Raw genomic sequence first — 21,970 nt, forward strand, 5'->3', positions numbered from 1 at the left:
TAGCGGCATAGAGGCAGGTCAGCACCTTGTGCCCCAGAGCTAGCACGGCCCAGTGGAGCTGCCCATCACAGCCCAGGACCCTGGGGCACTGGGTGCAGCCAGGCCCCGCTGCAAGTTGCCTGGGTACCCAAGGGGGTGTCGCGGTATGGGCTGGTGTCCCGCAGACCTCACCTGCCCCGCTTTCGGGAATCCTTCCCTGGCACTAGGGTGGGGCTGGCAGGTGGGTGTGCCAGGACACTGGGGTTCACAGAGGACGGCATCTTGTGCAAATGTGTTCTTGCTCTAGGGAGCCTGGGGTTTATCGGCTGCATTATTGCATCAGGTTCTCTGAACCCCAGATGCCTGCGTCCTCCCCTGCTCTGGGAACGGGGTGGGGGTCCTGGAAGCTGGGGGTCTCGGGTGAGAACAGGGGGCTGGAAGCCCAGATGCCTGCTCTGGGAGCGGGTGGGGGTCTCAGGTGGGCACGGGAGGGCTGAGCCCCCACACCTGGGCTGTCTCCCCTGCTCTGGGAGTGGGTGGGGGTCTCATGTGGGCACGGGGGGGCCGAGAGGCCGGGCGCCGGGTCTCCCCTGACCTGGTCCCTCCTCCCGTCCATGCCTCAGTTTCCCCGCCCCGGGCGGGGCTCTTTAAAACCCCTCCTGCGCCGCTCCCGCATGGGACTTGTAAACAGTGGCCGGGCGGGGCCCCGCCCCCGCCGTTGGCCCGCCCCCCGCATCTCATTTGCATACATTAGGCCGCGGAAGCCGGGCGCGGGTGGCAGCGGCGGCGCGGGACGCACGATGCCGGCGGGGCTCGGGCTCGTCCTCGTCCTCGTCCTCGTCCTGCTCCGCGCCGCGGGGCCAGGTAGGAGCGTGCGCCGGATCGGGGCCTCCGGCCCAGCCCCGGGGCCGCACCCTGCGCCCGATGCCCACCTCCCCCAGCCCCGCAGTGTGTGAGCCCGCGCCGCGCACCGCAGAACAAAGCCCCCCCCCCCCGCGCTGCAGCGCCGCGCCTCTTTGTTAAGTTCCCCTGCCCGGCGGCTGCCCACCCTCCGGCCTCCCCGGCGGCGCGTGTGGCTATGGGGGGCTGCAACCCCCCGCCCGGCTCCTCCTGGGGTTGCGGGGCTGAGCCCAGGTGCTCTAGTTACATATGGAGATGCGGGGGCTGCAGCCCCCCCAGATCCTCCTGGGGTTGCGGGGCTGAGCCTTGGCACTATAGGCACATATGGAGATGGGGGGGGGACTGCGGGGCTGAGCCCAGGCGGTCTAGGTATATATGCATATGGGGGGCTGCAATCCCCCCTCCCTCCCCAAGGTCCTCCTGGGGTTGCAGGGATGAGCCCAGGTGCTATAGGTATATACGGATATGGGGGGCTGCAGCTCCCCCCCCCCGCACCTCCTGGGGCTGCAGGGCTGAGCCCAGGTGTGTATGGGTGCAGGGGGGTCTCCTTTGCCTTCCTCTGTTCCCCCTCGTCCTCCTGCACAAAGCCTGCCTCGCTGCCTCTCTTGGGGCTGGGGGAGGGGGGGTGCAGCTGCTTCCATTCATGTCCTTCCTTCCCGCCCCCCCACCCCCACCCCCACCCTCACCCCTTCCTGCCACCTAGACAGCTGGGCCTGGGGCTGTCTTGCCCCTCCGGGTGGAATGGGGGTGGGGCCTGTGCTGGGGGTCCTGGTGCAGGGCTGCAGCCATCCGGGGCCGCGGCATCACAGGAAAGAAAGGAGGGAAGGAAACGGCAAGGGGAAAATGGCGTTTTGCAGCCCCCCTCCCAACCTGAACCCACCCCCTGGCTTTGTCCTCCCGGTCCCCCACCCTGCGTGTGGCCCTGCTGACGCTGCCTCCCCAGGGGCCCAGGGCCCCCATCCCGGCCTTTGACATTGATGCCTCACCCGCCTCTTTCAGAGCCGTGTCCTTGGAGGGGCTGCAGAGCTGGACCCCACTCGGGGCCTGGACCACCCCTCGGACTTGAAATAGCTCCCCTGCCCCCGGGGGGTCCTGCCAACCCCTTGCACGTGGGCACCTCAGGAGCTGTGCTTTGGGTCTGGCTGGAGCTGAGCCCTCTTCCCACCCCCTTACACCCCAGGAGCAAGTGCTCAGGGCACCCCAACCCCTTGCCACATGGACATGTGCCCCCCAAAGCACCTGGGGTTTTGGCTTTGCCGGGTGAATCCCTTCTCAGGGGAGCTGCCCTGAGCTCTGGAGGTGGGGGTTAAGGCCAGGGGACCCCCACGTCGGCAGCAGAGAGCTGGCGGCAAATTGGAGAAGGGGGGTGAGGAAAAAGGGCCATTGACAGAGCGAGGGGAGAACCCGCCTGCCAGGGAAGGACGTTTGAAAGACGGGCGCCCGGCCTCCTCTTGGCGTCAGCTCACTGTTTCCCTGGGCCCAGCTGTCGGGGCTCAGGGCGGCCCCCCCTCCCAGTGCCCTGCAGTTCTGTGCCACCCCCTCCCCCCATTATCAGAGGCAGCAGGTCCCCAGCCGAGTAATTGCATCTTCCTTTAATCAATAGCCACAGTAATGCTCCTTTCTAGGTCAGAATGGGAGAGACCGTGGGCCCCCCCATCCCAGCCCGAGGTGGCTGGCATGGCTCAGGGACAGCCTGCACCACCCCTGGCGCCTTCTCATGCTGTGGGGGGAGCAGGGGGCCCAGGCATCCACCGGGGAAGGGGGGAAAAGTCCTGCACACAGGGCCTTTTATGCAAATGCCTGGTCTGTGCCTACATCTCCATGCCGGTGCGGGCAGGGAGGGGTGAAGGGGCAGCCCCCCACCACCCCATGAGCAGCCTCTGGCCGCGGAGCTCACCCCCGTGTGTGACCCCTTTGGAGCTGCGGCAGGAGCCCTCAGTGCTCCCAAACCACGCCAGGCTGTGTGGGAAGGGGTCCCCAGTTGTACTGGGAATGGGACCCAGAAGTCCTGGCTCCTCAAACCAGGTGGACCCCACTCCCCTCTCTTAACTGGGAGAGAACCGAGGCGTCTGGGCTACCAGCCCCTTCCTCCAGCCTGCCTGGAGTTGGGGACAGGACCCAGGCGTCCGGACTCCCAGCTCAGCACCTGGGACACCTCCAGGCCTGTCCTATCCTTAGTGTGCCTCGCTGGGCCGGAGCTCGGACCCCCCCCCAGCCCCGCTGCTCTGGGGGGCTTAGAGGCCTTCCAGCTGGGAAAACTGAGGCAGAGAGGCGAGGATGTGCCAAGGTCACCTCTGGCCTGGGAGAGACCCAGCTCCCACCCAACCACCCAGCAGGGCTGAGGGTCTCCCCGCTCCCGGCCATGCCTGGAGTGGGGCTGCATTGCTCTCCGTCCTTCCCAGCAGTGCCAGGGCAGGGGGCTCCAGCTCCCCTGGGTTATGGCTCCATTTGTGGGGGAGGCAGCAGGACACTGGGGACCAGCCCCTCCACCCCTACCCCCCAGTCCTTGCCCCTCCAGCAGCTCCCCCAGCACTGCAGGGAAGGGCTGGCTCCAGGCTGGCTCCAGCCTCATTGCGCATGCAGATCACTCCCATCTTCGCCTTCCATTCACAGCCAAATAAAACCCCTTGGCAGCGGGTGTGGGGGGAGCAAGGTCGCCTGGAGCCAGGCCTCCTCGCCGGACTAGGAGAGACCCTGACCCTGTCCTCAGTGCCATGGGGCTGGGTTCGGGGCACCAGGGCTGGCAGGGGGTGGCAGGGCCTGAGCCAGATCAACCTCCCTCTCCCCGCACCCCCTGTGCCGCCAGCTCCTGGCATGGAGCCCCCAGGGAGCACTGGCAGACTCTGCTCCCATCTGGGAGCCCCACCTGCCCTCGCCCCATAGAAATACTGGAACTCATGGGGGTGGGGGTTGCATCCTGCTCTGGGTGCTGGCCACACGGGGCTGTGATGGGGGCAGGCCTAGGCCCTGCCGTGTGGCCTGGGAGAAGCAACGAACTCCACTGCATAGGCCCTTTGGCAGCATGTGGGACCCCATAACCTTCCACATACTGGATAGGACCCAGGTGTCCAGGCTTCCAGCTCCTGTATCCCCACAACCCTCTGCATGTTGGAGAGAAGGGGTCTGGACTCCAGCTGACCACCTGCTCCTTGTCTTCATGGCTTGCCCTGGCATCTGGGGACTACGTGTCACCAACCGGTTTGCTCCCAGGCCTGCCGAACCCTTGGACCCAGGCGGGGGGCGCGTCTCGGAGGGGCACTTGGGTAGCATCTAGCAAACATGTTTTGCAAAGAACTGACCACAAACACCTCTTCAGAGGCCTGAGATGCGGCTGGTTCTGGGTTGTGTGGCCCTGGTGTCACAGGCCTGGGATGCAGCTGGCTCTGGGGTGGGCATCAGAGCAGGTATCACAGGGCCTGAGGTACGACCGGCTCTGGCATGGGTGTTGGGACTGGTATAACACCCTGAGATGCAGCTGGTTCTGGGGTGGGCATTGGGGCAGGACAGAGGGAAGTGCCTGCCCTGGCAGCCCGGACACCTGAGTTCCCTCCAGCTCTGGGTGAGGAGTGGGGTCTGGTGGGTTGCAGTGGTGGGGCTGGGAGCCTGGATTCTCTCCCTGGGGCTTTGCAGTGGGCAGGGGGGAGCCCGGGTGCCAGGGCACTATCCTCTGCCCGCAGGAGCTTCCCAGCCTGGCCCAGCCTTCCTGTGGCACAGTGCCTGCTGGAAGCAGTCATGTGGGGCTGGCTGGCGCCCTTGTGCTCCCAATTACCCCTAGTGATGAGCCAGGCGCTGGGCTGGTGCCCACAGCCCCCACACTTGGCCCCTGCCCTGCTCCACGCGTGGCTCCTGCTCACGTGCATTGACTCCTTCACGCTTGGGGATTAATTAAATAAATTCTTGGAGTGTGGCTGGGAAAGACGCACTCCTGCCAGCATGGAGGGCACAGGGTCTGACAGAAACTGGCCAGTGCTCAGCTCGGCCCTTGGCTACGAGCAGATGCAGCAGGCTCTGGGGTGTGGCATTGGGGCTAGGTATAACAGGGCCCCTGGGGTGGGCATCAGGGCTGGGTGTAACAGGGTCTCTGGGAAGCAGTTGGCTCTGGGGTGGATGTCAGGGCTGGTATCCCAGGCCTGGAATGCAGCTGGCTTCGGGGTAGGCATTGGGGCAGGTATCACAACCTGGGGGTGCGGCTGGCCCTGGGGTGGGCACTGAGGTTGGTATCCCAGGCCTGGGATGCAGCTGGGTCTGGGGTGTGCATCAGGGCTGGTATCACACCCTGGGATGCAGCTGGCTCTGGGGTAGGCATTGGGGTGGGTATCACAGGCCTGCAATACGGCTGGCTCTGGGGTGGGCATTGGGGTTGGAATTGCAGGCCCAGAATACGGCTGGATCTGGGGTGGGTGACAGGGTGTGTGTATCACAGGCCCTGGGATGCAGCTGGCTCTGGGGTGGGCGTCGGGGCTGGATGTAACAGGCCTGGGATGCAGCTGGCTCTGGTGGGCTTCGGGGCTGGGTGTAACAGGCCCTGGGATGCGGCTGGCTCTGGGGAGGGGTGCACCGTGTGTGCAGGGCTGGTGCCAGGCGGTGCCGGAGACTCGGGGCTGAGAGGCGACTCTGTGCTGCTGCGGCTGCAGAAAGGGCCATTGTTGGCCCTGGAAATGCTCCCCCCACCTCACTCCCAGGGCCAAGCCCAGGAGTCTGACCCCCTACCGCTGCCCCCATCCTAACCCACCAGTCCTCTGCCCCCCCGCCATGCTGGGGGACAGCCCAGGCGTTCTGGGCAGGTGGGTGCAGCAGGACCAGGATGCCTGGGTTCTTGGGGGTGCCAACCCCCCCTATTTCATTACTGCTGCTGATCTGCGATAATCCCCCCCGCACCCTCCCTCAGCCAAGATAATCAGCATGGAGCAGCTGTTGGGTAGGGGGGCAGGTGGGGCAGGGAGCTGCAGGTTGGAAGTGAGGGGCACTGGCCAGGACCCAGGTGTGGAGACCAGGCAAGGAACCCAGGCATCTGAGTGCTGGGGGTGGGCTGCAGCGGGGCTGGCGTGAGTCAGCAGCCAAACAAAGGCCCCTTGTGCCCATGGGGCTGGCGTCTCTGTGGGCTGCGTTGGCCTGACAGGAATGCACGGGTCACCCCAGCCCCCAAATCTGTCCCACCCCATGCCAGGAGGCACAGGGGCTGCTCTGGTGCTTGTGGCCCTGGCACTACTGCGGCCATCTGGCCCTGGCAGCCCCAGGGCTGGCAGACGGGAGCCAGTGCCGCACGGTGGGCTTCCTCTGCGGCAGTGCCCTCCTTTCCCCCTGCGCTGCAGGCTTGTTTGAGGCTGCCACTACTGTCAGGGGGAGCTGCGGGTCAAGAGTGAGGGGCACCAGGGTGGGCAGGGGCTGCGGGTTGGGAGTGAGGGGCACCACCAGCTGGGAGGGGCAGTGAGGCTCAGGCCTTGCATGGACACTCTTCTGTGTGGGTTGGAGTATGGGGTGGTGGGGGCTGTCCTGGATGCCTGGATCATATTCCTGTCTCTTCCCCAGGTTGAGGACCTGGTTGGGGGGGCGGTGGTAGGATCTGTGAGCGGGAATTCCCCCCACCCCCCCACGCAGGGAGCTCCTCTGCGTGTGCATGGGGGGAGAGGGCTGAGCTGGTAAAATGGGTCCATTGTGGAGGGGTGTGAAATATGCCAAGAATCCTGCCAGCTTCCGTCCACCCTCCCCGTTAACGTCTGTCTGCCCCCCCTCATGTCCCCCAGAATGGGTGTGGTAGTGCCACCCAGAGCAGGGTGCAGGTCAAGAGTGAGGGGTACCAGCAGGGCTGTGAAGGGCTGGCAGTGACCTTCTTGCTGGTTGTGACCTTGGTCCCAGCCACCTAGGTGGTGGCGGTCACCATAGAAACCAGAGGTGGGGGACACAAGCTGACACAGTGGGGCACCAGCCCCTCCACATGCCCATGTGGCACCTAGCAACAGCCCAGAGCTGCTGCTGCCGTGTGACGGGAGAGTGTAGGGGGCTCCTGGCCCCCAGGCGGGCAGTGGGGTTGGTGCTGGCTGCAGGGGCAGGCCCTGGGGCCTTCATTAGCAGCAGGCCTGGCTCTGACTGGCAGGAGCCAGGCATCCGGGCCCCCATGCCCCTGCGCTCCCAGAGCCTGGTTGGGAACCCAGGTGTCCAGGCTCCCACCTCCTGAGCTGGGGCCGAACCCCGGCATCCGGGCCCCCTCAGCCCCTCTCCACCAGCTTTCTTTCCTTTCTGTGCCCCGCCTGGATGGGGCAACCCCCCCCAACCCCCGACCCTCGTTGTGGCTCCCAGCCAATTATGCCTTGTTGTTGTTATTTGGCGGCTGTGCTATGCAAATCTCACTGGGCGGTCTCCATGGTGACACTGGGCTCCTTGGGGTGATGCAAGGCGGGTCTGGGGGGGTCCTGGCTGGGCACCCCAGGCAGAGCAGCCCCTTGGTGGGACCTGGGCTCTGCAGCCCCGACCAGGGTTTGCTGGGGGGTCTGGTGGGCCTGCCTCTTCCCCCTGCCCCACACTGGTCCTGCCCTCCCTAATCCCCACCAAAGAATGCCCCCCCCAGGAACCCACTCGTCAGCCCCGTTCCCATGACAACCTGTCATGAAGTCAGAGCAGCAGAGAGCAAACATCCAGGGATTTAAAGGAGCAGCAGGACCCCCCTGCTACCCCCAGTGCCCCTCACTCTGGACCTGCAGCTCTGAACCGCCTAGATCCAAAGGGGTGAGGGGGATGCATGTCCCATCTGCATGTACACATGCATGTCCATCTGGGGGCCTGGGTTCTGCGTGTGCACTTGCACATCCATCCAGGTCCATCCCGGACACCTGGGCTCTGCATGCATGTGCATGGGGAGGGGGTTTGCTCCTGTGGGCATGTCCCATGCTGGGCCGTGTCTAACCTTCCTGCTTCTCCCCAGGGCTGGCGCAGGAGGTGCAAGCTGAGAACGTGACAGTAGCAGAGGGCGGTGTGGCCGAGATCAACTGCCGCCTGCACCAGTACGACGGCTCCATCGTAGTCATCCAGAACCCCTCGCGCCAGACCCTCTTCTTCAACGGCACTCGCGGTGAGTCGGGGGGGCTGGGCTGGGGGGCTGCTGTAAGCCGTGGCAGGCACTGATGCCCACTGACCCCGTCCGTCTGCCCACCAGCCCTGAAGGATGAGCGGTTCCAGCTGGTGGAGTTCACGCAGCGCCAGGTGCGGATCCAGCTCTCGGATGTGCGGTTGGAGGACGAGGGCGGCTACTTCTGCCAACTCTACACTGAGGACACCCACCACCAGATCGCCATCCTCACTGTGCTCGGTGCGCCAGGGGGGTGCCCGCCACCAGGGTCTCCCCTGGGAGGGGGTGGAGGTGACCTAGGGGCGGTTGGGAAGGTAGGAGGGGCATGCCATGCCCTGTGGAGGCAGGGGCGTTAGGCCCCTGACCCCTGCCCTGTGCCCACAGTGCCCCCCGACAACCCCATCGTGGAAGTGAAGGAGCAGGCGGTGGAGGGCGGCGAGGTGGAGCTGACCTGCATTGTGCCACGGTCCCGACCGCCTGCCTCCCTGCGCTGGTCCCGCGACCGGCGGGAGCTGAAAGGTGAGCGGGGCCCAGGTTGGGGCGGGCGCGGGTCTCAACAGGGGCAGGGCCGCACCCCTCACCCCACCCCCCCGCCCCTGCAGGTGTGAGCAGCCAGGAGCAGCTGGGGAAGGTGTTTGCGGTGCGCAATGCGGTGCGGTTCCATGTGGACCGTAAGGACCATGGCGCCATCGTCACCTGCGAGGCCACCAATACAGCGCTGCGCGGCCAGCGCAAGCAGACCCAGTACCAGCTTGATGTGCAGTGTGAGCCAGGAGGGGCCCAGCCCCATGACACTGCATCGCGGGGGAGCATGTGGCTGTGGGGGGGCCACGCTGCTCCATGCTGCCTCCCCTAAAGCACCTCTCGCCCCACCAGACTCCCCTGTGGCGCGGATCCACCCCTCGCAGGGCATCCACCGGGAGGGAGACACCTTGGTCTTGACTTGTGCTGTCAATGGCAACCCACGGTCAGTACCCTGGGCAGGGCACCGCCGGGGCGGGGCGGGAGGGGGAGCTCGCAGCGTGGGGTGCTGGCATGCTGCAGTTCTCCAGGAACGCACGGGCTGGGGGAAGGGGGAGCTTGCTCTCACCAGCAGCCCCTCACTCTGCCCCGCAGCCCCACGAAGATCCAGTGGAGCCGGGCCAATGACTCGCTGCCAGAACGGGCGCATCTCGAGGGCGAGGTGCTCACCATCCCAGCGCTCAGCCTGCTGGACAACGGCACCTACGCCTGTCAGGCCGCCAACAAGCATGGGCGTGCCTCCGACCAGTATGTCCTCGTCGTCTACGGTAAGCGCCCACCCACTCCCGGCACGCAGCCTCGCTCCCCGCCACGCTTCCCCTGGGGATGCTGGCTTTGCGCTCCCGGTGCCTCAACCCCCTCTCGCCTGCCAGACCCGGGAGCTATCGTGGAGGCGCAGACCTCGGTGCCCTACGCCATTGTGGGTGGGATCCTGGCCCTGCTAGTCTTCCTCGTCATCTGCGTTCTCATCGTCATGGTGTGGTGCTCCATCCGGCAGAAGGGTGAGTGTGTGGGGGCAAGGGTGGAGCTGGGCCAGGGTCCGCCCTGCGCTCTGACACCCCGCACCCTGCAGGCTCGTACCTGACGCACGAGGCGAGCGGGCTGGATGAGCACGGTGAGGCGCGCGAGGCCTTCCTCAACGGCGGCGATGGCCACAAGCGCAAGGAGGAGTTCTTCATCTGAGCAGGGTGGGGGGGTGGGGCCAGGCTGGGAATCCCGCCCCTCCTGCCAGGCCCCGCCCAGGGAAGCTGAGCCTCTTCCAACCAGTTGTGGGGGGAGGCACAGCCCCTGACAGGACAGCTCTGCCCCCTGGGCTGAGGCCCTGCCTCCTCCCATAGGCCCCACCCCTGGGCTGAGGCCCTGCCTCTTTCTACGCGCCACGCCCCTCTGCCCCCTTTAGGTCCTGCCCAGTGAACCCCCCCACCGCCCCAGGGGCTGTCATTGCCTGTCTGGGATCTGCCGGGGGGTCTCATCGCCATCCTGGAGGGGGGGAGCGGCAGGGGGGGCATCCCCTCCTCGTGTAAATAGGTTCAAGGTTGCCAGCAGGGCAGGGGTGAGAGCCTGGACGCCTGGGTTCCTTCCCCAGCTCTGGGCAGGCAGCGGGGCCCAGATGCCTGGGTGCCGTCTGTCCCAGGCCTTAAAATGCAGGTCGGACTCTTTTCTTCAAAGCCATGAAGGGGGGGGGGGGGTGTCTGTGCGTCTGTGTCAGTCTGTCCTCGTCACGTGACGTCCGTTCCAAGCACAAGAGCTGCGAGACGGGGCCGGGGGGGCAGTGGGTGTGGGGGCCCAGGTCCACCTCTCCCTGCCCCTGGGTCGGCCCACACCCGTCCCAGAGCAAACTGCATTTTGGGGGCCCTGTGATGCACACCCCAGAGCCAGCCGCATCCAAGGCCTGTGATACCAGCTCCAAACACCCATCCCAGGGCCAGTGATACCAGCTGCAACGCCCACCCTAGAGCCAGCTGCATCCCAGGCCTGTGATACCAGCCCTGATGCCTACCCCAGAGCCAGCTGCATCCCAGGCCATACCAGCCCCAGTGCCCAGCCCAGGCGCAGCTGCATCCCAGGCCGGTGCTGCCCACCCCAGAGCCACTCGCATCTCAGAGCCAGGCCAGTGCTTCAGCACTTGCGGAAATGAAATCTGTCCCCCCCACCCCCGCCCCCCAAATCTCCCAATTCCATAGGAAACAAATCCCACACACACATGCCTAGCCTGCCCCACCCCCGGCAGCCCCTATCCTGCCCCCGTCTCCAGAGTCTTCTTTTCTATTGTCCGTGTTGCAAAAGGGGAGATGCCGCTAAAGGAAATGGGAAATATAATAATTAATATATACGGGGGGGGCAGGGCTCCCGGGGCCCCTGCTATGGCCCCCCCGCAGCGAGAGTTAATATATATGTAAATATGTTGCCTTTTAACCACGTTTGATACTTCAATAAATTCCCCTGGATTAATTCTTTTAACACCAGCTGCCGCCGGGAGGTTGTTTGTGTGTTGGGGGGCGGGATCTGGTTCACTCCCGAACCGTAGGTCCCCACTGGTACCCCTCACTCCTGACCTGCAGCCTCCATCCCCACCACTGCCCCTCACTCCTGATCCCCAGCTCCCTGCTGGGACCCACCTCTGGCCCTGTACAGATGCTCGAGGTCTTGTGTTTGATGTCTTTATTGCAGTCAATGCTTTCAGTGTCTCACTGCTTCCCCACCCCCCAGCCCCCGTTACAGCCCCCTCCCCCCAGCTGTGCTTCCAGCAGGGTCTGCATCCAGCTAGCAACTGGCTCCTGGGGAGAGAAACAGGAGTAAGGAGTGGGGGGTGGTAAGAGCCTGCCACCCCAAAGCATTGTGGGAAAGGCCTCCCCCCAGCCCCCACTCCCCTGTGCACACCTGCATCCCAGGGGCTGTGTCAGTGGACCAGGGGGTGCGTGTCCCCAGCCTCCCCTATTACCAACTCCAGGCTGCCCTTGAAGATGGGGGTGCGCTGGCCAGATGCCTCCCTGGGGGGGTGGGGGAAGAGATGGCATGAGTAGGCCCCCCGCACGCATGCCCCGAGCCAGCCATGCCCCTGGACTCAGGCTCACAGAAAGGCCCTCCCACCCCCGGATCAGGGCCTGTACTCACGGTGGGGGTGTCTTGGCAGGGCGGCGGCACTGCACCCAGGCAGCCAGCCCTGCGGCCAGCACAGCCAGCAGCAGCACGGGCAGCGCCACGACCAGGACCAGCGCCGGCGCACCAGGGGCCTGTGCTGCCTCTGCCAGGAGGGGCAGGGGTCAGCAGGCAGGCAGAGCAGCACTGAGCCCAGGTGGCTAAGGCATGAGTGGGGCACGCACATATCCCACTCCCACCCGGCATCTGGGATGCGCGCGCACACACACACACACCCAGGCACCTGGCACATGCTTACACGTGTGCATCAAACCCCCACCCCCAGGCATCTGGGATGTGTTCATGCACACACAAAACCCAGATGTCCGGGTCACACATACATGTGTACACACACACACAAGGCTTTTGGGACATGGTTGCACATGTGTGCCCCCCCCCGGCATATGGCACATGGTTATGCGCACACAGAACCCAGGTGTCCGGGCCACGCTCACATGTGTGCACTCACACACACAACCCAGGTGACGCACACGTGCACACACAAGACAGGCATCTGGGACCTCGTCACAGAGGCACACATGCCACCCAGCGGTCCATGACACGTGTACACACATACATGCACAATGCAGGCATCTGGAACCTCTGCGCGCACACAGAACCCAGGTGTCCAGGACACACACACACGAAGAACCCAGACTTCTGTGTCATGCTCGCACATTCATGTGCACATAATTCCACATGCACTGCCCGCTACTCACCAAGGTGGTGGGTGCTGGCGGGCAGCTCCACCAGTACAGTCACGGCACGACTCCGTGTTAGGCCTGACAGCTGCACGTGGCATCGGTAGGTACCGGCTTGGTCCTGCCGCAGCCCCTGCAACCCCAGTACCTGTGCCTGCAGCGTCCAAGCCTCGCCCTGCAATGGCCAACATCAGTGGTACCCCCCAAAATCCCGTTTCTGCATCCCCCACCCTGCCCCAGGGCAGGGGTCCATACGTCACGGGTCCAGTCAAACTTGGGGGGCCGCGAGGCCTCAGCAGCACACTCCAGCTCCAGGTCCTCGCCCTCAGCCACGGTCACGGTGTCACCCACAGTCCCACACCATGCATCTGGCCACGTCACCCACACGTCCCGCAGGTCTGCGGGGGGGGGGGGTGTCAAGGTCATACCCCCCCATTTTGGGGACCCTGGTAGGTGGGCACTGAAACCCAAAGGGAGTTTCGTAACAGGGATCAGGTTTGGGACACCCAACCCCACTGGTGCCACATACAGTCCACGCGCAGCATGAAGGTGGCTTCGCCGGAGGCGTTGCCTGGGCCGGGCTTGGGGATGAAGGTGTTGTTGAGAGGCGTGTGGGTGCAACGGTAGGCGCCCTCATGCCAGCGCTGGAGCCTAGCGATGTCCAGCAGGAGGCGCCCAGCTGGGCGCGACACAGCCACAGCATAGAACCAGCAACGCAGCCTGGCCCCTGCGTCCAGCTCCACCCAGCTCTGCAGCCACTGCAGGGCACAAGGCGAGGGGGAGGAGGGCGGTTAGCATGGCTCCTCCTAACTGCCCCCCACCATACCCCACAGCCACCCCCCGCCGCACACCGGGCTATACTTCTGGAAGCTGAAGCTGCTCATGTCAGCACCGGGCCCGGCCACGCACTCCAGTGTCACGTTGTCGCCCTCCAGCACAGGGCCATCATGGTCCAGCAGCTGCACCGTGGGCACCCCTAGGGGGTGGGATTGAAGTGCCCCCACCCCCAGTCAAGCCCCCCACATGGATACACACACACACATGTGTATGCACATACCCTGCCCGTTTGCACCCATAAGGGGACAGCCACCCCCCAGCCATGGCTGAGGATTGGGGCCTACAGTATTGTAAAGCCCTGGCCCACTCAGCCAAAGTCATGTCCCCCACCCCCTTGGGAACCACCCCCCCCCCACAACCCGTTTGTAAAAGTTTCTGGCCTGCTGCTGCTGCACGGGCCTGGATTGCTTTTTTTTTTTTTTTTTTTTTTGAGTGGGGTGGGGGGGGTAAGGGATATGAGCAGGGTTGGGAGAGGGTTTGGGGGGGGGGGGGGAGCATTGGTCTGACCTGGGCTGGCCCCGGCCAGGCCGAGGGCCAGAAGCAAGATGAAGGCCCCGGACATGGTAGCACTGCCTGGCAGCTTCCGCATATGCTGAGAACCAGGAAGCTGGCGGGGGCAGGGAAGACCTGGCTGGGTGCCTCTACTTCCCCCCCCACAACACACACACCTGGAGGCTGCGGGGAGAGGGTGGCAGGGTGGGGCAGAGGTGAAGAAAGAATATGAACTTTTACCCCCAACTCTGTGCCCCTCCCCCAATACATGGTGTGATGCAAACGGCTTGGGAAGCTCATCAGGGCCCTTCCTGTACAGGAAAGGGGTGTGCGCAGCCAGAGCAATGAGGGGTGTGGGGGAGCTGCAGGTCATGAGTGAGGGGCACCAGTGGGCCTGAGGGAGGCCACAGGCAGGCTGCAGGTCAGGAGCAAACGGCACTTGTGGGGTGGAAGTGGGGCTGTGGGTCAGGACTGAGGGGCAAGGCCTGATAGGGGGGGAGCGGGGGGGGGGGGCCAGACCCGCCTAGCAAGGTGCAGCAGGGGCAGAGGGCATGTGCAGACACGCAGCTGGACAGGTTCCTTGACGCAATTGCCCCAGGGAGAGGCTGGGGGTAGTGCCCTGGCTCTGCAGGGGGCACTGGGGCAGGGCATTCAGGGAAGGGGGCACAAGGGGAGGCTTCTGCAAGGGCTGCATTCGCTGTTGCAGCCTCTGCCCGCCCCCAGTCAGCTGATATAGACCACATGATGGGGATGATATCATCCTAGTCCCACAAGCCCCACCCCACTTCCCTTGCTGAAAGGGGCAGGACAAAGCTAGGGCTGGGGGGCCTCTGACTACTGGGTTCCTTCACTGGCCCACGTTGGGGGTCCGGCAACCAGGCCTGGCAGAGGAGCTGTGTCTAGTACCTGCCTCAGTTTCCCTGTTGCAGTCCTGGCCCTTGCAGAGGCAGGGAAGCCTTTGCCTCTGAGGGTTTGGGGTGGTCACTCCCCTGTGCTCCATCATCCCAGGCCTTCCCCCCCTCAGTGCAGCTGACTCTGGGGAGGGGAGGGAACAGTCCGTGGCAGCCTCCCATGAAGGTCCAACAGAGGACCCCCCGCCAGGGCAGGGAGGGTCTGGGCAAGGCCCAGAGCAGGGCTGAACAAGATGAGGCCCATGGGCCACCAAGTCCTTCTATTGGGCCTGCGGGGCTCAAAAAAACAGAACTTTGAAAATGAATAGTTATCTGCCCCTGGCTGCTTGCCATGCAGCCCTTGATGGCTCCCCAAGATTCAGAAGTGGCCCTCAGCCCAAAATAATTGCCCACCCCTGCCCCAGAGCCAGAACAACACCATATTTACTCATGTATCACATGCTTCCCAATCCAAGGAGCCCCAAGGCCTGCAATGTATTTCCTCATATACAACATGATTCTCACTGTAATAGACCCCTGCGCTGCCCTTCTGGCCCCAGGGGCTGGAGTACAGGGCTTCCGCTCCCTTGCTCAAGATGTGCATCCTGGGACGGGGGCTTAAATTACACCCCTGTCCCCGACCCTGCCAGCAGGGGCTGGGGAGTTTGCTGAGTACAAAGATGCAGCTGGCTCTGGGGTGGGAGGTGCACAGGAGAACAGGAGAGAGGAGAGGGCCTTTTATGCCACCCAGGGCAGTTTGTGAGCCCTGAAGTCGTGCACCGCCCCAAGTGCGGGGGCGCTGAAGTCCTGGGCCCCGGAGAGGACACCCCCCCAAAAAAAAAAAAAAAAAAAAAAAAAAAACCCAAACCAAAACAAAAACAAAAACAAAACAAAACCCACCAGCGCGGAGCTCTCGCTCAGTGATTTTATTTTTGTTGAGAGCACAAAGAGCCCGGAGCTGCCTTCGCTCCTGTCTTGCGAAGACCCCCGGAGCAGCGCCGGGCCGCGGTTTTCCTGCAAGAAACAGGTGGGGCGGCGGGGCGAACAGCGCCCGCCCCCGACGAAACCCCCGTCCTGGCGTCCTGCGCATCGCGCCGCACCGCCCCCCGGCCCGCACCAACTGCGCGGCTGCTGCGGCGAGCAGCAAAGAGAAATAGCATTAACTCGGCTCCCCCGGAAAATCAGCACATGGTACGCTCTCAAGCGCCTGCGCAACAGGTACCCCCGGCGCCTAGGATCGCCTACCCGCCGCGCGCATGCGCCCAGATGCAGGAGGAATTCCCAGCTGGGGCGCATGCGTCGGGAGGCGGCGCGCGCATGCGTAAACAGGGCCAGGCCCCCCCAGTCCCCGCGGCCCAACTGCGCCTGCGCAGCTCGGGCTCCTGCGGCCGGACGGGACCGGGTCCCCCCGACAGGCCCGGAGCAGCCGGTGAGTGCGGGACCGCGCGGTGCATTGTGGGCCGAGCGGGCCGCCCACCTTCGCCGCGGTCCCTACGGCCCCGGTGCATTGTGGGGCGGGGCCCTATAGCCCCGGTGCATTGTGGGAGGGAAACCTCCGCCCCTCCCCCCGGTCTCTATAGCCCCTAGGCGCAGGGCATGCTGGGAGTAGAGCATGGACCCTCCGTCCCGGTGCATTGTGGGGCTGTGGCCCCGCCCCCTGGGCCATATACCCCCAGGTCATTGTGGTACAGCATCGCTCTCTGCTAGTCCGTACACCCCCCACCCCAAGGCATTGTGGGATAGCGTCACCCTTCACTAGTCCCTACCCCCAGCCCCAGGGCACCATGGGATATTATTGCCTTTCATCCCTCTGCTCCAGGGCATTGTGGGACAGTATCACCCCTACTAGTCCATGGACCCCCAGACCCAGGGTATGAAGATATTTCTCCCCCAAACAGTTGATAAACCTCTGGGCACTTTTTACTGGCCCATACACCCCCCTCACCCCAGGGCATTATGGGACTGTACCTCCTTTTCCATGCTTTGCAGCCCCAGGGCATTGTGGGATACTCACAGTACTCTGCCTTCTCAGGTGGTGCAGCACCAGGGATGATGTCGGAAGCCCACAGGCACGGGGATGTGGCAGGCAGCGAAGACGCCAGCTTCGAGGAGGAGGACGGGACCTCAACGGGTGAGGGCTGGGGGGACCCAGACCCCACCCCCCAGCCCAGAGCTAGGAGTGGGGGAACTACAGAGCTACTCCAGCACCAGGCCCTAGCCCTTCCCCTAAATCCAGCTACCTTTCAGCAGCCTGGACCTATAGTTGCAGCCCCTTCCCATCATGCCCCTTGTCTCCTCCCCCATTCCACCTTCCCTTCTTTTGACTGGATCCTGCACAGGAGGGGTGGAGCCTCAGGCTGGGGCTTCTTTATAAAGGGGGGGAACAGAAAGATCTGCCTAGGTCTTTAACGAAAGGCTGTAGTATTCTGGGAGCTGGCAGGTGAGTGAGATGTCGTGGCTGCAAGTTGGAAGTGAGGGGCACCAGCAGGGCTAGCAGAGCAGGGGCTGTGGGTCAGGAGTGAGGGGTATTGTCTGGGGAGCCTGGACACCTGGGTTCACTGTCCTGTCATGCCTCTTCCAGGCATCTCCACAATGCAGGAGGATGATGAGTCTGAAGCCACGTCTGTGTCCTCAGGAGAAAGCAGCCCCCCAACACCCTCGGCTAACGGGTACCCAGGTATGGGGCCCATGGGCTCGGATGCCTGGGTTCCCTCCCTGCTGCAGGGTGGGGGGTTGGGATGCACCCAGGTCCCTTTGAGGGGTGTGAGCCCCAGGGGGGCAGGTTGGATGCCTAGGTTCCCAGCGTGTGCCCCCTTCCGCAGGTCCGCGGAGCAAGGTGGCAGGCGAGGCGCCCCCAGAGGTGGGCACAGATGCTGGCGAGGAGCGGCTGGGTGCCCCTAGCCCCGAATGGCACGAGTGCCCTGAGTGTGGCCGCGGCTTTGGCACCTCGCGGGCCCTGAAGGTGCATCGCAGCTACCACGTGGGGCGGAAGCGGCCGCATGGCACCGCCCCCTCACCGAAGCCCCCTGGCGTGGCACGGCCGACGCCCCCTCTTCCCTCGCCCAGCGATGCTGACACCCGCCCGGCCCCCCGCCCTGGCGCCTTCCACTACATCTGCGCCGAGTGTGGCCTAGGTTTCGCCTCCCCAGCCTCGCTTGAGGCCCACCGCTGCGAGCACGGCTGGCGCCGCAGCCCTCCTGCCCCACCCCTGCCCCCGTCCCTGGCTCCCCGCAGCGCCAAGGCCCCACCACCACCACCCCGCCAGGCAAATGGGGCCCCCCCACTTCCACCCCCGCCCCCGGAGCCTGAGGGGGCCGATGGACCATACCAGTGCACCGAATGCCCAGGGGAGTTTGGCCTGGTCTCTGACCTGCACGAGCACTACATGCTGCACGCCCGTGGAGAGCTGTAGCCCTGCCCCCTGCTGCCGGCACTTCCCTTTCCATTGAACCCACCCCCACTGTGCACCCTTCGACAGTGCTGGGGGACCCCTCGTGGAGAGGGGCTGAGACCAGAGCCTGCTCCGGTCACGGGTGGGGGGGCGAGAGAGAAGGCCTCTCCCTCCCCCATTTCCTATAGTCCAGGGAAGGGAGGGGGGGGTCCCACCAGGTGGTGGGGGATGTCAGCCCCCTAATGAATATGAACGAGCTCATTAAGCTGCTGGGGTTGGGGGAGGGATGGGCGGGGGGAGGAAGTTGTTTAATAAAAGTCCTTGCATATGAGCTAATGGGGCGTCTCTCTCGCGCCGACAGAAGGGATTTGTGGGTCATGGCTGGGGGGTAGGGTTTTAGTTCTGTCTCTCCCCCAGCCCCCTGCAAATCAACATGCTGTGACTTGCTAGCTTGTCACATGGAGCCTGCAGATGATGCTGTAGTGGTGGCTGTGAGGTCACACCAATGTTGTCATGGGTTGTTCATGTTACCTCCTCTAACCTTGGTGCGGGGAAGGGGGGCTGTGGCTGGTGACCTCAGGGGCAGCACTGCTGTGGGAAACCCTCTAGAGCAAGAACTACAAGCCCCAGAGTGCACTGGGGCAGCCCCCCAGAACCACAGCTTAGGGCAGGCCCTACTAACTACAGTTCCCAGCATGCACTTCAGCAACCCCCCAATATAGCTCCTAGCATGGTCTAGAGCAGCCCCCAGAACTACAGCTCCCAGGATGCACTGTGGCAGGGTATTTTCCTCTCAGGACTACAGCTCCCAGCATACACTGTGGCAGGGTACTCCCCTGGATTGACTGTCCCCCCCACTGGGTGAAAAACTACAACTCCCATCATGCCCCATGCTCACTCCCACAGCAGCACACTGCCCACTGCTGGCTGTTCTGGCCTCTGGCCCAGTTTTGAGTCCCACTGTCCCTAGGAAATACCACCCCCCACTCCCACCCAGCTGTGGCACTGTCGGCCATGAATTTCACAGCACCACACCAGAGGCAGTAGAGAAGAGTGGTGCTCCATGCCCACCACCACCCTCTAACTCCAGTGCTCATGGGTTTGCAGGGACAGGAGCAGGGTTTACACCAGGAAAGTCTCTGGGGCTGGGACTGACATCTCTCCCCACAGTGCCAGCAGAGGCATGCGGATGCAACTCCCAGCTCCCAACTAGGAACCCCCCTGGACCCCAGCACAGCAGCGTGGTGACCCCCAGCACAAAACCCAGGCAGGCAGGAGACACTGACACCTGCAGCCATGGATCATCTTTATTATTTTTCTCCATATGAAAAATAAGAACCTTTTGCTCCTGCCAGAGCTGCGGCGGCTGCAGGTTGTCACCCCCACCTTCCCGGGGCCCCTCCCATGGGACACAGGGGGATATACTCCCCTACCTGCCCCGACACGTGCTGCTCCGAGACCAACCGAAACCCCAGAACTGGACAGGGGTCTCTCCATATAAATAGCACCCAAGGCTCAGACATGGAGGGGGCCAGGGGATGGGCATGGGGAGGTTCCCCCCATGTCTCCCATATACCCCAACACACATCTGCAAAGTCCCAGCCCCCACTCCTAAGGGGAACCCCCCTTTCTCCCTTCCTGCCCCCCTCCCTGAGGACAGCAGTGGGGGCATGCAGAGGGGACCCCCCTTCGCTCTCTGGCAAGCAGGGGTGGGGCTAGAGCTCGCCGCGCGCGTGGCGGATGTAGTGTTCATGAAGGCCAGCCTCGTGGGCAAAGCTCTGGCCACACTCTGTGCAGGCATAGGCCCGGGTGGGTAGCAGCTCCAGCGGGCGCTGGTGTGAGGCCTGGTGGCGCCGCAGGTTCGAGAGCTGCCGGAAGCTCTTGCCACAGTCAGGGCAGGGGTGGGGGAGGCCGCGGGGGGTGGGGGTGGTGGGGCCCAGGCGTGGGCGCAGCGCGGGGCCCAAGCGATGCCCGCAGTCGGGGCACTGGTGGGCCAGGCGGTGACAGGAGGGGCAGGGGGCCGGGGGTGGTGCATGGCCACGCTGATGCCCAATGAGGGCATGGGAGCTGTCGAAGGCCCGGCCGCAGATGAAGCAGACGAAGACAGTGCCGCGCAGGTTTTCCTGCACGAAGTCCTCAGGGTGCTCCCGTTTCATGTGCCGCTCCTTGAACTTCTCATCCGGGAAGGTGATGAAGCAGTGGAAGCACTGGTTGGAGCCCAGGCCATCTAGGGAGGGGGGCAGGGGGTCAGGGCACGGGACCCCCCCCGTCCCCCTCCCCCCTGGGCTCCTGCAGTACTCACAGAGCGATGAGGCCACAGAGGCTTTGGGTTCCTCCTCCTCCTCTTCCTCCGTGCAAGCGGGGCCAGGCAGTGGGGTACGGGCTGGGGAGCGCTCCCGTGGGGCCGGTGGAACAGCTCTGCATGGTGATGCTGAGCCCACATCAGACATGGCTGTGCTTGCACGCAGATGCAGTGGGGTGAGCAGGGGGGGCCACCGGGATGGAGGCTCCCCCCTGCCCTCCTCACACTGGGGGGGGGTCCCTCCTCCTCCCCAGCTCCCCCATTGTCACTACTCCCCTCTTCCCTTTTAGCCCTAAAACACCCGAATTCCCCCCCTCCCTCACCAAACTCCAAGGAGATCCCTGCCAGGCTCATGGACCTTCCGCTGACCTGTCCCATGCTGCCACCTGTGCCAGGAGCTCCCCCATCTCTCCCCACCCCACAGATCACCCCAACCTGCCCCATGTTGCCAGGGAAGATCCCCCAGGAAGATCTCCCATTGGGTAGGGTCCACAGGGAGGGGAGCAACCTGCCAACCACTGCCCCCCAGGGAGCAAAATTCCTCCCCACCCTAAAAACCCCCCACCCTTGCCCTATGTTCCAACACCTCAGGGAGCTTCCCCATCTACCCCACCCCATTAACCCACATAGGCCCCCCCAGGCTGCCCCAAACTCCACCCCCCCAGGGACCTCCCCCTCTCCCCCCACCCCCTGCCCCGCTAACCTGCCCCATGCTGCCCACCCCACAACATGGACCCCCACCCACCAGCCCCCCACAGGAAGATCCATCTGCCTCCCCCTGCCCCACAACCTACCCCAAGTTACCAGGGGGATCCCCCACCCCACACTCCCCTGCCCCCACAAGGAGCCTCCTCCTCTCAGCCCCTCCTTTTGCCCACAACCCCCCACCCCATCTCCCAGTGACCCCCAGAACCCTCCTCCCCAATAACAAAGGGGACCCCTGACTTCGCCATGTACCTCCTCCCTCTTGCCCCAGCGTCCCCCTCGCACATAACCCATGGACCGAACCCCCCTGCACCTCACCTCTCTCCTCTCCTCTCACTCCCTGCTTTCCCCTCCCCCGTTTTCATCTCCTACTTCCTGTTTCCGGTGCCTGCCTCAGCCAGGACCCCGCCCTATTTCCGGCGAGGCTGCCCTACCCAGCCCCTGAGCGGAAAAGAAAAGCAGTCATCCAGCTTCCAGAGGCTCTGCTGCCTCTGGCTGGTCCCGCCGGCTTTGTCCCGGTGCGGGGGTCCCTCCCGATGCCGTGAATGAGCTGGCTGCGCCCCCCACGCGTGAAAACGTCGCCACTCCTAATAAGACACCTCTCCGGGCACCTCAGAGACGTGGAGTGACGACTAGATGGCCCCCACCGCCGCCTGCGTACACCGGCGCCTGCGCACAACGAGATAAGTGCTGTACCCGACTAGAGGCGAGGATTGTGCGCATGCGCTGCAGACTCTCACGAATGGCGGACTCCAGGCAGGATCGTACTCAAGCATCTGGCACTGCCCTGGACCCTGGCGCATGCGCAATACAGCCTCAGTCTCGCTAGCTTGTCTCAGGCCGGCTGCAGGGGGCGCCACATGCCCCACCACTGTGATCCCATGTTGCATCGCGGTGGCTGTCTTCTATCTGCCTTTGAGCGTGGGCCTTTGGGGCCGGGAGACCCCAGGTCCCCATCATGCACTGGTCACAGATCCCCCAGCTCCCCTTCTTTCCCAGCATCCACTGGGGCACAGACCTCCCTCCCACCCAGTTCAAGTTCCCAAGCAC

At 64.3% G+C, this 21,970-nt stretch overlaps 4 protein-coding genes across 11 annotated transcripts; 2 read left to right on the plus strand and 2 right to left on the minus strand.

Moving 5' to 3' along the window:
• Positions 1-709: 709 nt before the first annotated feature.
• CADM4 (cell adhesion molecule 4) lies at positions 710-10,923 on the plus strand. Its single transcript, XM_090055311.1, has 9 exons — positions 710-843; positions 7,799-7,945; positions 8,030-8,182; positions 8,327-8,461; positions 8,545-8,706; positions 8,819-8,909; positions 9,059-9,231; positions 9,337-9,465; positions 9,537-10,923. Exons 1-9 carry the CDS (start codon positions 780-782, stop codon positions 9,644-9,646), a joined length of 1,164 nt encoding a protein of 387 aa, XP_089911437.1. The 5' UTR covers positions 710-779; the 3' UTR covers positions 9,647-10,923.
• Positions 10,924-11,110: 187 nt separating this feature from the next.
• On the minus strand, positions 11,111-16,659 carry LOC149861756 (uncharacterized). 2 transcript variants are annotated; one of them, XM_090055308.1, is made up of 10 exons: positions 16,537-16,659; positions 15,423-15,653; positions 13,648-13,815; positions 13,155-13,279; positions 12,833-13,061; positions 12,559-12,701; positions 12,322-12,478; positions 11,579-11,708; positions 11,345-11,454; positions 11,111-11,241 (listed from the first exon to the last, which is right to left on the minus strand). In XM_090055308.1, the coding sequence occupies exons 2-9, from the start codon at positions 15,610-15,612 to the stop codon at positions 11,364-11,366; spliced, it is 1,233 nt and encodes a 410-aa protein (XP_089911434.1). In that variant the 5' UTR covers positions 15,613-15,653; positions 16,537-16,659; the 3' UTR covers positions 11,111-11,241; positions 11,345-11,363. The 2 variants fall into 2 exon arrangements, with proteins under 2 accessions (XP_089911434.1, XP_089911435.1); XM_090055309.1 differs by lacking the exon at positions 15,423-15,653.
• ZNF428 (zinc finger protein 428) lies at positions 15,570-18,244 on the plus strand. The gene is made up of 4 exons (XM_090055314.1): positions 15,570-15,951; positions 16,555-16,653; positions 17,104-17,199; positions 17,345-18,244. The coding sequence occupies exons 1-4, from the start codon at positions 15,711-15,713 to the stop codon at positions 17,932-17,934; spliced, it is 1,026 nt and encodes a 341-aa protein (XP_089911440.1). The 5' UTR covers positions 15,570-15,710; the 3' UTR covers positions 17,935-18,244.
• A 930-nt stretch (positions 18,245-19,174) lies between these two features.
• Positions 19,175-21,880, minus strand: ZNF576 (zinc finger protein 576). 7 transcript variants are annotated; one of them, XM_090055315.1, is made up of 3 exons: positions 21,617-21,880; positions 20,216-20,370; positions 19,175-20,140 (listed from the first exon to the last, which is right to left on the minus strand). In XM_090055315.1, the coding sequence occupies exons 1-3, from the start codon at positions 21,808-21,810 to the stop codon at positions 19,629-19,631; spliced, it is 861 nt and encodes a 286-aa protein (XP_089911441.1). In that variant the 5' UTR covers positions 21,811-21,880; the 3' UTR covers positions 19,175-19,628. The 7 variants fall into 7 exon arrangements, with proteins under 7 accessions (XP_089911441.1, XP_089911448.1, XP_089911443.1 ...); XM_090055322.1 differs by having other exon boundaries at positions 19,182-20,140; positions 20,216-20,365; positions 21,617-21,640; XM_090055317.1 differs by lacking the exon at positions 21,617-21,880 and adding an exon at positions 21,355-21,592 and having other exon boundaries at positions 19,182-20,140.
• Positions 21,881-21,970: the final 90 nt, after the last annotated feature.

This window comes from Crocodylus siamensis, chromosome 6 (genome assembly GCF_052110815.1).
Source record: "Crocodylus siamensis isolate JL-2025a chromosome 6, ASM5211081v1, whole genome shotgun sequence".
Taxonomy (NCBI): Eukaryota; Metazoa; Chordata; order Crocodylia; family Crocodylidae; genus Crocodylus; species Crocodylus siamensis.